At 35.4% G+C, this 14,157-nt stretch overlaps 2 protein-coding genes across 4 annotated transcripts; one reads left to right on the top strand and one right to left on the bottom strand.

Moving 5' to 3' along the window:
* The first annotated feature begins 1,182 nt into the window (after positions 1–1,182).
* LOC103977134 (truncated transcription factor CAULIFLOWER A-like) lies at positions 1,183–7,499 on the top strand. 3 transcript variants are annotated; one of them, XR_010484965.1, is made up of 9 exons: positions 1,183–1,420; positions 2,767–2,845; positions 5,068–5,132; positions 5,196–5,295; positions 5,397–5,438; positions 6,414–6,455; positions 6,537–6,679; positions 6,759–6,955; positions 7,483–7,499. XR_010484965.1 is itself a non-coding variant. In XM_065098037.1 (8 exons), exons 1-8 carry the CDS (start codon positions 1,236–1,238, stop codon positions 6,892–6,894), a joined length of 792 nt encoding a protein of 263 aa, XP_064954109.1. In that variant the 5' UTR covers positions 1,183–1,235; the 3' UTR covers positions 6,895–7,387. The 3 variants fall into 3 exon arrangements, 1 of the variants encoding a protein (XP_064954109.1); XR_010484964.1 differs by lacking the exon at positions 7,483–7,499 and adding an exon at positions 7,082–7,387; XM_065098037.1 differs by lacking the exon at positions 7,483–7,499 and having other exon boundaries at positions 6,759–7,387.
* Positions 7,500–7,634: 135 nt separating this feature from the next.
* LOC135606794 (E3 ubiquitin-protein ligase At3g02290-like) lies at positions 7,635–13,438 on the bottom strand. Its single transcript, XM_065098038.1, has 5 exons — positions 13,323–13,438; positions 12,648–12,811; positions 10,495–10,915; positions 9,635–9,744; positions 7,635–8,495 (listed from the first exon to the last, which is right to left on the bottom strand). Exons 2-5 carry the CDS (start codon positions 12,717–12,719, stop codon positions 8,469–8,471), a joined length of 630 nt encoding a protein of 209 aa, XP_064954110.1. The 5' UTR covers positions 12,720–12,811; positions 13,323–13,438; the 3' UTR covers positions 7,635–8,468.
* Positions 13,439–14,157: the final 719 nt, after the last annotated feature.

Consider the following 14,157-nt stretch of genomic DNA (forward strand, 5'->3'; position numbering starts at 1 on the left):
AAGGGATTCGTGTCTTCAAATCCATTGCTTGCATAATTATAGCTTGAGCCTTAGAGTAATGGGTCTCTTGATATTGGCGCATAGTAAGCTCTTCAATTTCTGCATTCCTTTCATCTTTATCTAGTTATATCTTTTTTTTTTTATCACATCGTCCTTTACTTCTTATAGTAGCCATAAGAGCGTAACAAAGCTTTGATACCAAATAACATGAAACAAGATGAAGAAATAAGAAGAGGGCGAGAAAAAAAAAAGAAGTAAAATATGAGAGACAAAAAAAAAAAAACTTTTGTTTTCGAGAGATAAATAAGAGCCACTAGGTCAAAATATAAATGTTTGATAAGATTTCAAAAATAAAAAAATGTACCATCAATCTTCCTTTCTTCCCCATTTATATGTCTAATATCTCAAATCCCTCAATTGCCTAATTAATGAATCACAATTTACTAAAAGTCAAACATAAATTATAATATAAATTAAATTTATAATGTATTATACTTTGATAATTTTAAAACTTTCATAATTATCTGAAGATACAAACTATTCTTTTAAAAATTAATAAGATTGAACTTAAAATTTATTGTGTTACAACTTAAGGAGCATTCAATGCTCACCATTATCGGAAGATTATTTTTTTTTTCCTCGCTTAATTCATTCTAAATACTTCAACTCAAATTAACTTAATAAAAAAAATCAAATATATGAAAAAATTCCAATCAAAACCCAAACCTACCTCGAATACATATTTCATATATTTTAAAATTAATAAAAAATATTCAAGTCCCATTTAAGATGGTTACTAAGTCTGGGATCAATAAAAATAAAATAATAAAATCCACGTCATCCATTTTAAGAAGCGTGTGAGAGAGTTGACATAATCCCTGACAGCTTTCAGGGGTGACTGTGTCCGTCTAACAGCTGAGCGTTGAGAAATTTTCCTGTTGCGTGTCGAAGGAATACTATATTTGTTGGCGATCGTACGGTAAAGACGAGGATCCGGTACGATGTGAGACAAGATAGGCCGTCTCTTCCCACACTTCTCGCCCCAAGTCGTGACCCACTTGTGTCTCTCACGACGCACACGAACAAACTAGAACGAGTCGAAACGATGCAACCAATTGGAACCCGACAACGTGGCACGCTCTTTACCACCGGTTTCCATAAAACCGCTTCCTTCCTCGTCGAGTACTCGCCATCCCTCTCACTCGATCTTTTTGGGTCGATCGATCGAGAGCGAGATGGGGAGGGGGAGAGTGCAGCTGAAGCGGATCGAGAACAAGATCAACCGCCAGGTGACCTTCTCCAAGCGCCGATCGGGGCTGCTGAAGAAGGCCCACGAGATCTCCGTCCTCTGCGATGCCGAGGTCGCCCTCATCATTTTCTCCGCCGAGGGCAAGCTCTATGAGTACGCCAGCAACTCCTGGTGCGCCTCCTCTCCCCTTGCACTTTCTCCTATCGCCTCTTCTTAGTTTTCCGAGTTCGATTCTGGAGTGCTTCGTTTCCTGTAATCGTTGCCGATGCTACAACATAAGTTGCATCTCCTAAAGATTTTGAAGCAACATCGGATGAAAAATGAGTGAGGATTTAGATTCAGCTTATGTGAACACCACGCCATCCAGTCCGTTCCATGTTCTTGAACCATACTGCTATGGTTTGATGAGGAACATGAACTAAATCGGTACTCGTAACCCTTGGTTTGTTCTTTCCTGTTTCGGGGAGAGTGCGACCACAATTAGAGAGTTGATCGGATGGCGATTACGGCTGTCAATTAGATTTACTGCAATTCATTATGAAGCTGATTCCTAGTGAGTCCTCAGATCAGTCTCCTGCCTTGTTCAAGCGGTTCTAGGGTTTCTATTCCTTGGTGTTCTTATTCTTTTTCTTGCTCCTATAAGTATCATTATCTGTTTACAGATAGTTGAAAATAATTAAGTCTCAGTAACTTGTAGTATGTAATCTTGTACTTATTGTTTTGTTTTACCCTCGAAGAAAAGGCTTCTTGAAGCTTCAACTAATCTCTCTCGCGGACACGGGTTGTGTAGCGTACCCTTCTGGTACAAGTCCCTAAGATGAATGTTACATGTATAGCCACATCACCTCTTAGGCATTAATAGATTATTAATTATATTGTTTTGCCATTCCTTCTATATGAATGGCAAATCTTTTCTTAGTATGGAAAGATGAAGTTTAAACTATGACGCTAGTTTACTTTGAAGCTACTTCAGATGGTCAGAAATCTAGTGCAGGTTCCAAACCCTACGAACACATAAATGTAACCCATTGACCTAACCATGCCCTTGGTGCATTTTATATACATCTTTTATTAGGGCCTTCCTTTTCCATTTCCTAGATGATTGCTCTCAGGATGGTTTATATATGTATGACTTGACTTAATGATTGTCTATGAGGATATTGTGAATAATTTCAGATATTTACTGCCAAATCTACCAGGAGGCGAGGGTAAAACAAAAGAAGATATGCACCTTTAAAGTCTCATCGATGGATGAAACTGCATACTTGTGCATTATGTTTTTTTCCTTCAATGTTATTATCCTCTAATTCACAACACGTCTCCAGCAGTTGAAATTGGAAATTTATTCCAATTTTTTAAAATTTTAATGATTATCTCCGCATATGAAAAATCGAATACATAGATTGTCTACAAAATTTTATTGGCGTTCCTTCCTGGAAAAGATAAACTACCTAAATTCATGCTTGATGCACTTTGGAAAAGATCCTTGAGGAATAATAATATTGTTTGTTATGCAGCATGGAAAAGATCCTTGAACGTTACGAACGTTACTGCTACGCTGAAAAGGCAATTGCTTGCTCAGATACTGGACCTCAGGTGCGAGGATGACAAACTCATATGCATCCTACAGCTGACAATACACATCTAATCCAAATTTTGTGCCTGATTCTGGGCACTTATTGATAGTATGCTAAGCATTATGCTTTCTTCTGCGTTGTTTATGATGTTTTTAGTTTAATACTAGTGCTGCTATTACAGTAGGATTATTTCGAATATGATAGCTCACAGTTTCCTCGCTTTATAGTACAAATAATGTGACAAAAACTCAACCCTCTTTTTTACAGAAGTGTTCAATAGTATATATTCTAACACATGAAGCTTTTGCAAATTCTGACCGTGAACCTTCGGACCAAAATCTTCTAATGTAAAAAAGGAAAAAGAAAAGCAGAAAATGCTAAATAAAATGGAAATATTAGAGTTTCTCTCTCAGAGCGCTATACCTAAAGTACGCAATCGTTTGTCAATATATAAAAGACACTTGAGTCTAGCTCCATGTGTTTGAGTGCTGATAAAAAATAATAATCATATCATTCCCCATTGTGCTTGGAGTAAGGCTTTGTCTGTATGAGAGCATAAAGTTCATCTGGAGACCTTAATCATTATTGCTTATTTCAAAAATGATAAAGTGATACCTCAGATGATGATTTTTTTTTTTTTATCCTTGAGAATGCATTGCATATAAGAAGCAAGCTGTGGGTTGCGTTGGGTGCTGTGAACGTCTTTTGTCATAAGCGAACACATAATACAATAGGATGCTTTAGTTGCGTGAAGCGTCTTAGTTGCTCTTTTCTCCTGAGAAAATGTATCATGTGCAAGAGGCATAAATATTTTTGTTAATCAGGCAGTGTGGAACCTATTTTGATAGTCTTAGTCAGGGGAAGGGGTTGATTAGATGATACTTATGTTGGTGATTTTTCGACTTGGGATGAGAGGGGAAAGGTTTTGGTCTCATCTCGAGGATCAAGCTATTGGTAGCTGGTGTTGGCTTCTTCGATAACGAGACTGACATCCAGCCACATGGATTGTTTTTTAGTTCTCGATTCTATGACTTTTGGGATCTTTTTAGGGACATGTGATAGATTGAAACCTAAACCTAATATCTATTCAACGTTATGTTATAAACCAAAAGGATATTGACCACAATCGAAAATGTAATTCCGAATATGGCATATAGATCCACCATCCCGAGTAGGAGATGGAATTACAAGTGAATCATATCAAAATTTATCATTGGATTAACATAGTTGTCAATCAAGCTCGTCTTATGAAAGATAATAAGATAAATGATGTAGGCCAAGTTATATGTATCAATCATTATCCTTTTCAACAAAATGTTTAGGATTTAGATCGACATGACTATGACATTAGGTCAGGGTATCTGACCTCCTATGTTAAAGTTTTTTATGGGCCTTTGTTGAGTCGATGTCTTTTTTTCAATGTTACCTCGAGTATATGCCTTTTTGGTAGAAGAATTGTCCCTCTCAAGGTTGGTCTATAGATGATTATATCGATTTATATTTTAATGGGATTCTAAGATTGGAAAGAAGGATAGTGTTGCTTTTGAATATACTTTTCAAAGTGTTATTATGTTCTTTAATTTATATTTATATTATCTTATTGGCATGGACTTCAACGAGGTTCTTTTTGAAGTTTTCTTTCTTTGATCTGAAGGAAGATCTTTGTCTCAAATGTGTTGAAAGAGAGTAAAATCCATTCTTGGGTGTAGGTTTCTTAGAGAATCTTCCTCCACGAGATGGTGGTTGAGGTTGGTAATGCTTATTCTCCTTTGGATGTTGCTTTACGTCCATGTCTTTCTTTCTCGATAGGAGAGTCTCAACAATATATATTTATTTGCTTTCTATAATAGTGCAAGGAGCTTTCTTCAAGATCGACTAAAGAAATCTAGATGATTTAAGGTTATTGATGAAAGCGTGGGTCACTTGAGAAGTTTTATTGTTGAATCTTATGAGGTAGTTGGTTAAGGATTTATCCTCATCTTATCAAATGATCAACAGCATTGCTGCTTCATCGAACATTGATTGCTAATGAAATGAAGGTCAAGCTCTTTTGCCGATTTTTCAAATGATATTATTGAGGCAGGAACAAGGTGGTTACTGTTTTTGAAATATGTGTAACACAAAACTGACATTTGGTTTCAGTTATATATAATGTAAACAAAATATGTATTTGTCCATGCTACTAAATATTCATTGTGATAACAAAATCTGTGACTGATCTTTTGCTTAATGGTACGGTAGGGCAACTGGTACAGAGAATATGCCAAACTTAAGGCTAAGTTTGAGGTTTTGCATAGAAGCCAAAGGTAACAAACTTTGCTCAGTCTTTGAGTTGAATGCACGAGGACATGCTGATATCCTGATTTCAGGCATCTCATGGGAGAACAACTTGACTCATTGACCGTCAAAGAACTCCAACAATTAGAACATCAGCTTGAAACTTCTATGAAGCAAATTAGATCAAGAAAGGTAATAAAGCTCATTATTCAAAACAGAATAGGCAAGCAATATTTTCTGCAGGGACGATGCACAATGCTCACAGTTGCTCACAGAGCTTCTTCCTTGTTCAGACACAAATAATGCTCGACTTTGTAGCTGAGCTCCAAAGAAAGGTAATCTCCGAAAGTTCTAAGAGAGTGTGAATGGAACTCATTATTGCTGAATTGTATTTGTTGCATGATGCATTAGCTATCTTTAAAAAGCATTTAGTACATTTAGTTTCTCCCATATATTACAAAGAGTTCAGTGGTGATCAGCAACAGTATCCATGCTTGAATTTTCATTAGAACAATCATCATATGCCAGATTTTGTGTTAGCTTATAAAAGATGTTCACTGCTTTTTGATGAAAAGCAACATGCTAATAACTTTTTGGAATGAATTGTATTATGATTTTGGAACCATCATCCACATGCAATGAAAAATTTTCATACTGTGCGGAATACATAACATCATATGAAGGTTAAATACCTTTATGGTACTCAACTTTTATGTTGAATACCTTTACGGTTTCTTCCATCCTATCTTTGGAAGCAAGGGCTGAAGCAGCACAAAATCAATAAATTCCTTTCACAGTGACATGCAGTTTCATATTATTATGCTAAAGTCATTTTCGTTAGATTTAAAAAATCATTCTTATTGCTTATCCTAGAGGAAAACTATGTCGTAACAAATCAACTGTAGCAAGTGCTTGTCAAAGCAAAAAAAGATCTATCTTAAGCCAAATAGGGAATGCTACACAAAGGATTAACTTTCACATCATTGTAACAACTTGGGAGAAATTGACATGGAAGCCAGATAGCTTACCCCTATAATTACAAACAATGCTAGTAACAAGTCATTCCAAAGGTAAAGAGCAAAGTATCAAGTGATGAAGATATATATATATATATATATATATATATATATATATATATATATATATATATATTTTTTTTTTTTTTTGGAAAGTTACAAAAATATAGAAAAATGGTTGCCTATGAACGGCTATTTGAGATGGTTGTTTGTTATTTCTACTCTATCGTTTGGGCTTGTGCATGATCCATGGTTTTTTTTGTTTTTTCCCTACTGACACGTTCTTGTGCACAGGAGAAGTCACTGCGGGAGCAAAACAAGATATTGGAGGAGGAGGTCAGCTACTGTTATCATCTCTTCCGTGTGAATAAAATTTCCAAGTGATAATGCATTCATCTATATTATCGTCTGAAGCAGCTGATGGAGAAGCAGAAGCTCATGGCTCCGTCCCACCAAGCACAGAGGCAACAGCAAAACCAGCTCCCATCAAGCTCCTCTTCACCGTCCTCATTTCCGATAGCTGGATTGATAGCTGAATCCAACCCTATTCTAAGCATCGGGTACCTCCTGAAGGCACGGATTTGCCTTTCTTAATTGCTCTGAGACTTTTTGTCACCGATCACTACATCCATGATGCAGAACTTTCCGCGGAAGGGGATCAGTGGATAGCGAAGCAGCAGCACAAACCCAGGTACGAAACACCAGCAGCTTGTTGCCGCCAATGGATGCTTGGCCATCCGAATGGTTAACTTCCATGTGCAACCTGAAGCTGTAAGTTGTGAATGGTCCGACGATGGTGTTAGGCTACTTCTTCCACAAGCATGCACCTGAATATGGTCAGTATATATTATTCTTAGGTGTCCTAGTCGTACATTATCAATCAGAGAATCCTAGGACAAGATGGTTATGCAATCATATAAGTGTGTCTCGTGCATCCAACTCCCGTGCTCTCACTCTTGCAGATGTACAGGAATATATATGGCCACCATAAACAGCCTGACATGGGCTTCACTTAAAATGTTTGTGTTTGTCTTCTAATCACATCAAGTATTTAGCAGAGTTGAGTAACATCAGCCTTGATGTTGTTTTCTCGTGTATGCAGAAGTAGCCAATAAGCATCATTTATGTAATAATAAGATGATGCATGCCTTTGATGTCGCCATATTATCAGGGATGCTAGGCTCCATGGCATTCTTGTGTAAAAGGCAAAGGTTGGGATATTTGCAGCTGCCATATTTGCAATGGCAATTTAGGCTACAGTTTCATTATTTATTGTTATTATTTTACATTCTATGACTTGCTAATTAGCAAAAATATTTATTACCGGAAAAAGTTCAAAGTGAAGTGTTGTATCCGATGTCAGACAGGTGATGGTAGATTCACAAGCGACGGACATGGTGCTTTACCACAATACAATACGTGTTGGCGCAGTTAATGAGAAAAGATGTTACGGTATGTGCAGATTTGAATCAGACAAGATCAAGAAAGACTTGTGAGGTATGAACTTGTTCAGTTTGATTGTTGCTTTTTTTATTCATTAAGAAGTCAATTCTTGAAACTGATGAAATCAGAAACGAAATACAAGCAAACTAATAATCTCGGATCCGTTTATAATATACATAATTAATTATTGCAACATGGTCAGTTAAATATCATTTATAATATTTGTTATCATTGTTCTAAATAGCGATGGCATCAGTATGCACCAATCGGCCTGATCTTGAATCAGAGAATTTTATCCGATTAACATCTAAAATCAAATTCCTTTCTATCTTCTGTTCCTCTTCTTCTTCTTCTTCTTCTTGTCTACCGAAGTATCAAGATTTCAAATCATATTTAATACAATAAAAGGTGTCATTACTCACGATGATCCAGATAGGCTGATCATGAGTTACAGAAACTATTGGTGATCCAGGATGGATCAACATGAGCTTAAAATAACGTATTTCCCTATATTTGACAATGAAAGAAGGAATTTTTTTATTTATTCTTTCTAATAGAGAAGAATTTGGGCCTTGGAAGAAAATTGTTTATACGAAACTATATATTGAGTAATAGACTGATATAAGTCTTAAGATTCAACATTAATACTGCAAATTATCCATGCAAGCATGTCTAAGGCCCAATTTTCCTTTCTGAATTAAGTAACTTGAAAAAAAAATACAAAATAAAACAAGCATTTTAATCTCATGTTGACGGAATAAAAGCACGTTAAATCCACTTTTTCTTTCTCAGAAGAAAGAAACAACAAAATTAAAATGAGACGAAGTGTTGTCTATCTTTGATCTTTCATTTAAACGTTGATCACATCTACGTGAACGTTGCAGCTTCCATTGAGGGAATCGGGATTCACGTTTCTTCGTTAAATTGCACCATCTACAAAAAAAAGCCAAAGAAAAGGACAGAAATTAGAATAAGGCGTGTCCAATATAGATTTCAGCTACATTGTCAGATGTTACTCTATCTGTCACAACATCAATAACAGGTCACATTGTCCTAACTAATTGAGATGATACTAATTGTTTCACATTTTCTAACTATAAGATTTATAAATCTTCTTGAGACACAGAAGATACCATATCTTCAGTGATTTTTCTTTATTTAATCTTCATATATAATATCTAATTGTTCATAAATATCCAAACATTCTATATATTCTCATTTCTGAGACGCCCATCACTCAGAATTAAAAAGCATCACTGAGAAGTTAACATACTTTATAATGAGTCCTTGTTTTATTTCTTCAATCATTTTTGAACTTTTGTAGTTGTAATAAGTTGTTTGACCTCAAATGTCTCAACACCAGCATCTTACAGATCAGCATCACCCTTCTCTCCTCTCAAACCTGTAATCTGAATTGCCACACCTTGATTCATATTTGGAGGTTGGACATATGTCGAAAATCACTGTTAATGTATCATTCTTGAACTGTTCTAAATGTATAAGTTCCATGAACGAAATCATTTTGGTGATCATTCTTTTCTTCTCCCTAAATAGTGCCATGTCCATAATTGTTATGAGAAATAAAAAGGTGCTATAATCTGCATCAATTGTGTTCTACTTTATAATGACCATAGTTTGTCTGTCACCGAATGACATCAGTGATGCCACTGAAAGGTCTCCTTGATTTCTTAAAGGAGATACCAGGAAGAATTGATGAATGAGACATGCCAGGCCAGTTAGTTGAAGTTATAATTCTAGTGCTAGCAAAGTAGCCGAACTGTAATGCCCTTCCGCCATTACAAAATCCTATAGCTACTAGTCTGCAGGCAATGACTCCTCTGGTATGTAAGAACTTAGAAAGGTTCTAGTATACAATCACAAGCTAAGCTGTATTCTGCACTTTTTTTTCCTACTTAATTCTGCCAAATCTACCAAAAACCACTATGCTATATACTAATTGAAATTAGAAACTGAATTTATAAGATAGAGATAGACAATTGAGATGGACTGGATGAACAAACTTAGTTGAAATAAACAATAATTACAGTAGCACTTGGAAGAAGGGTTGTTACCTTGCTGCAGATTGGACAGGATTCACTTCTCTCCAACCATTCATATATACAGCTAAGGTGGTAAATGTGAGTGCACTTCAAAGGAATCCTTGGATTTTCATATGTGTACTCTGCAAAAAAAAAAAAATAAAACAAGGACAACAAGAAGTGAAATCCGGGTGGAGCCTAATAATTTGTCAGTTTTGGTGGTAAATGTGAGTGCACTTCAAAGTAATTCTTGGATTTTTCATATGTGTACTCTGCAAAAAAAAATATAAACCAAGCACAACAAGAAGTGAAATCCAAGTGAAGCCTAATAATTTGTCAATTTTGGTATTTGGACAGTTCGATGGCTGAAAATGAAACTCATGATTGTTTTCTTTCCTTTTAACACAATCTGCTGAACCTTACAATATAATCATCATAAATCTGTTGAATTAAGCAATACTATACAAGGAGAATATAATCAGTTGAAGCTCAAAAGTGAAAAAAGAAGCTGGCCATGTACAAGTAGACTAAAAAAGACAGTCCAGTGTGCGAAGCTACTGCTAATGCAAGGTATGGGAAGGAACAATGCATGTAGCCTCACCTGTACAAGTAGAGAATGATAAGGATGAAGATTATAATATCTTACTTCCTGCAAGAACTTGATTGTTCTTGCTCAATTGCAAATCCAAATTTGTCTATGAAAATATAATCTAATTGTACCTATGATCAACTTCCAATTTGCAGCACTAATATATGCAAAATTTATGTGACCAGCTGGTCCTAAGCAATATAAATTCGTAGGGCCTTATCGATAAGAAATAGAAGATCTCAAGAACTCATGACAAAATAGCTAAACAGTCATTAATATATCTATACATTTCCATTCAACGTACCCTCAAGGCATATTGGACACACATCTTCATCCTCAGATTCTGAATGCAGATATGTTATTCCAGTTGTCATTTCTGATAATGGCTGCTTCGATGAACTCTCCGGAGATGACATCATGGATCCTCCTTCATACTTGGATTCATTTAAATTCTCCATTAATTCTGTGTTCATATGAAAATCATATCTGAGTAATTGGGATTTTTCATGAAGAGGTATCGGACCCCTGGCACGCCGTAACACAAATCCATCATTTTGGCACTGTGAGTGAGAGCATCCAGGATCGGTATGTGACAATGGCCTTGGAGAAGAAAGATCTGTATCATTTCTGGTATCGGTTTGCACCGATGATGTAGAAGCTAGAGTGGTAGTCCCCTGCTCATCTGAAGGAGAAATATGTTCAATCTGCCGGAATCGTGGATGACGCTGCATAAAATACATATGTAAGTTACAGATTAATTTACCAAACAAATTGGCCATCAGTATAATCTCTCCCTTGATTAATACTAGGCAGATAATCTTCACATCAATTTGTTCAAACAAGAAAAGTAGTAACTTCAACCAGAGGTGATGTTACTGAAAATTGGGAGTGATATCAAGAAATGTTGCACTAATTTCTAATATTTCCTAGTCAAAAAGCACAATGTAACAAAGAAAAGTCTCTTAAAAAAGAAACACTATTAAAACATAAGCCAGTAAATGAGCTCCAGATGAGAAATTGGTTGAGCACATCTTCAAAATGAACATGTTCACTCTCACAGTGACTGTACAGTGGTGGAGAATTTTCGTATTGTTATTGGATAATAGATTCTAGTTAGTCATATTGATTAGTAAGAGCCTGAATAATTAAACTGCTACCACGCTGATCAAGATATGTAGTGAGGTTTTTGTTTGATCATAAAGCTGGATTTGGCTAAAAGTAGGAGACCAAGAGAGCTCAATGCTCGAAACTATTAAACATTGTTCAGATCCAAGGACATTACTTTCAACTGAGGAAAGACCAAAGTCAATTCTGTAGAATTTTACCAATGCATCTATCAGAATTTGGTATCAGTTAAATAACATACAAGAAGTTGAGTTACATTGGTCCAACACAATTAAGCCAGTCACTCCTAACTTCCTGCTTCCAACCTAAACCCCATGATTTGGGTCAAACATACGCAACCTGCATGATCGAATTCAACTAATCTTATAAAAAACAACACATTTCACCAGAACTCAGAATCTAGGAACATAAACTCATGGCAAACAAACATATGCGTAGAACTCAATTTGCGAGTGCTATTTTTAGCAATAGTTGAGATTGATTAGAATTTTATTGATTGCTTAACAAGAAAGCCTGACTTGAATTTACAAGTCAGTATTCAGTTTCCAGATTAGATAATCTAACCTAGGACCAAAAATTTCCATGTCAAGATTGGCCAGATCGATAATGATAAGCCCGATTTCTCAGAACCAAGCAATCCCGACTGCAGAATTAGCCAAACTGGTCAAACCCACATGATTTCTAGGCTTCATGCTCCTTTAAGTTTCAGAGTCACAGACCAACAACGACGAGACGAGAAGTGGAGATAGATGGTAAGGAGGACAAGTAGAATAGAGGATGCAAGGGAAAGGAGAAAGGGAGGCACCAAATTATCGACTATGCAATCTATCCAAATTCACATAACCTTGATGATGCTTTGCGATGATGTATGGTGTTGGTATATAAAAATATTATTTACTAAGCTCACTTTAAGCCCATGATCTATCTTTTTCGTCATACTTATCACATTAAATTATAGATTTTTATAGATGAAGCATATAACCCTGGAAAATCCCTATGCATAAGTTAATCAAATTATCTTTTTCATAATAGGCCCCTGAGGACATAGAATGTCAAGAAAGTGCAAATAGATAAAGATTAGGCCACCGTGTGCATCTTCAAGTTTTACCGGTAAAGAAATCATAGTTCAGATACCTAATTATGACTTTTTTTTGCAGCCAAATGGTTTATTTACATAGTTTTCAATTAGTCGAAGAAGTTCATAAAAACAATTTTTTGTGTGAAACAGGCAGTGTAATTTTTCATGAGAAGAAGACATGAGCAAGAGAGCAAAAAAGTCATTCTTTTCTCACTCCCAAAGAAGTTATTCTGAAGGAATTACATGAAACTTACCTTACTTTCAAGGAGATGAGTCAAGAATTCGAAACAGCTAAATCTCCAAGGAGCATGTTCACGCTCTTCCATGTTATCCTTCCAACGACCGAACAGCCCACCAATCCTTCCTCCTCTGTGTAATCTTCAAGAATTCTGCGCTTAAATTTACTACCTTGTGGAATCTAACAAACAAAGATGGTTCCTTTATCAGCATTAAAGTTCAACAAAATCTTAGAAAAAGAGATAACTTCTGCTCGGACGCATTTCAAACTCCAATCTTCGCAAGATAAACTTACTACGAAAATGAGCTATTAACTTCAACTTCTGCCAAAAGAAAAAAATCAAACAGACGAGAAAAATAACCAGTAACAAAGAAATCCAAAGGATGTGCTTCGAAATTTCATCCGCGTGAATGCAACCAACGATAGACCACCAAAGAGACTGATTCGAGCGCAACGCAAACAAGTCCTTATAAATTCTTTGATTGCCAATCAATCCCACCAAAAAGGAAAAATAAAGTTAACGTTTTTATTTCCTTCCCGATACTTTCTTTCCTTCCTATGCTCACTACAAGAAAAACCGCACCTTTGAATCGTAATTGCAAAAAGAAAGGACTGCAGAATCTCCGACGGCGTCAATCAAGAATCCCATAGAAGAAAAGAGCCAAATCAGAGATGAAATAAGAGAGATTACAGGTAGAACGCGGCGCGAGTCCAGAAACCGAGTCGTTCTAGGAGAGAGGTTCTCGAACTGAGCCAAAGCTCTCTCCCTTCTGTCTCTCCTATGGGAAGAAATGGGCGACGAGAGATGGGTGTATTGGACAGCAATTTAAATATAATTTCAATAGACTTTAATATATATATATATATATAGTTTAAATGGTAAAAACCATTTAATTCATGATTGAATTCGGGCTTTGTTGGTGATTCATATTTAATTAAGCATATTTGATTTAAAATAATAATTATTACTAATATGAGAATTTATATTGAAATAGATGATGAGTTCGATTTGGATTGGATTCATTAGGAAAGTTATGGTATTGGAAAAACCTATTTTGGATAGAGAGATGGAGCACTATTTAGATTCCTATAATTTGATATATTGTCACAATTTTTTTTTATTATTTTATTTAATGTGAAATCTATAAGGAACATTGTTTGGTATGGTGTGTTTACATGTGACTAATACACATAACTTCGCATATATAACTATCTACACATTAATCCTTTTTTTTTTTTTTCACTTTCGAGACATTCGATAATGTATTTAAGTTCATATTTAAAAATTATTTATCTTATTTAATATAATTAAAATTTATTTTTTTAAATCTTGAGCGTTGAGACATCCGATCGATCGATTAGTTAATGTATTTTTGCCCGAATGATAATTCTATAATATAAATCAATATTTGAGCATTCTGTATCTTATTTAATGTAATTAAAATTTATTTTTATACAAAAAATCTTTAAAGTAACCTAATTGGTGGATGATGTGATGTTTGAGATGAACTATATTTTTTATAGTA

The sequence above is a fragment of the Musa acuminata genome, chromosome BXJ2-3 (genome assembly GCF_036884655.1).
Source record: "Musa acuminata AAA Group cultivar baxijiao chromosome BXJ2-3, Cavendish_Baxijiao_AAA, whole genome shotgun sequence".
Taxonomy (NCBI): Eukaryota; Viridiplantae; Streptophyta; class Magnoliopsida; order Zingiberales; family Musaceae; genus Musa; species Musa acuminata.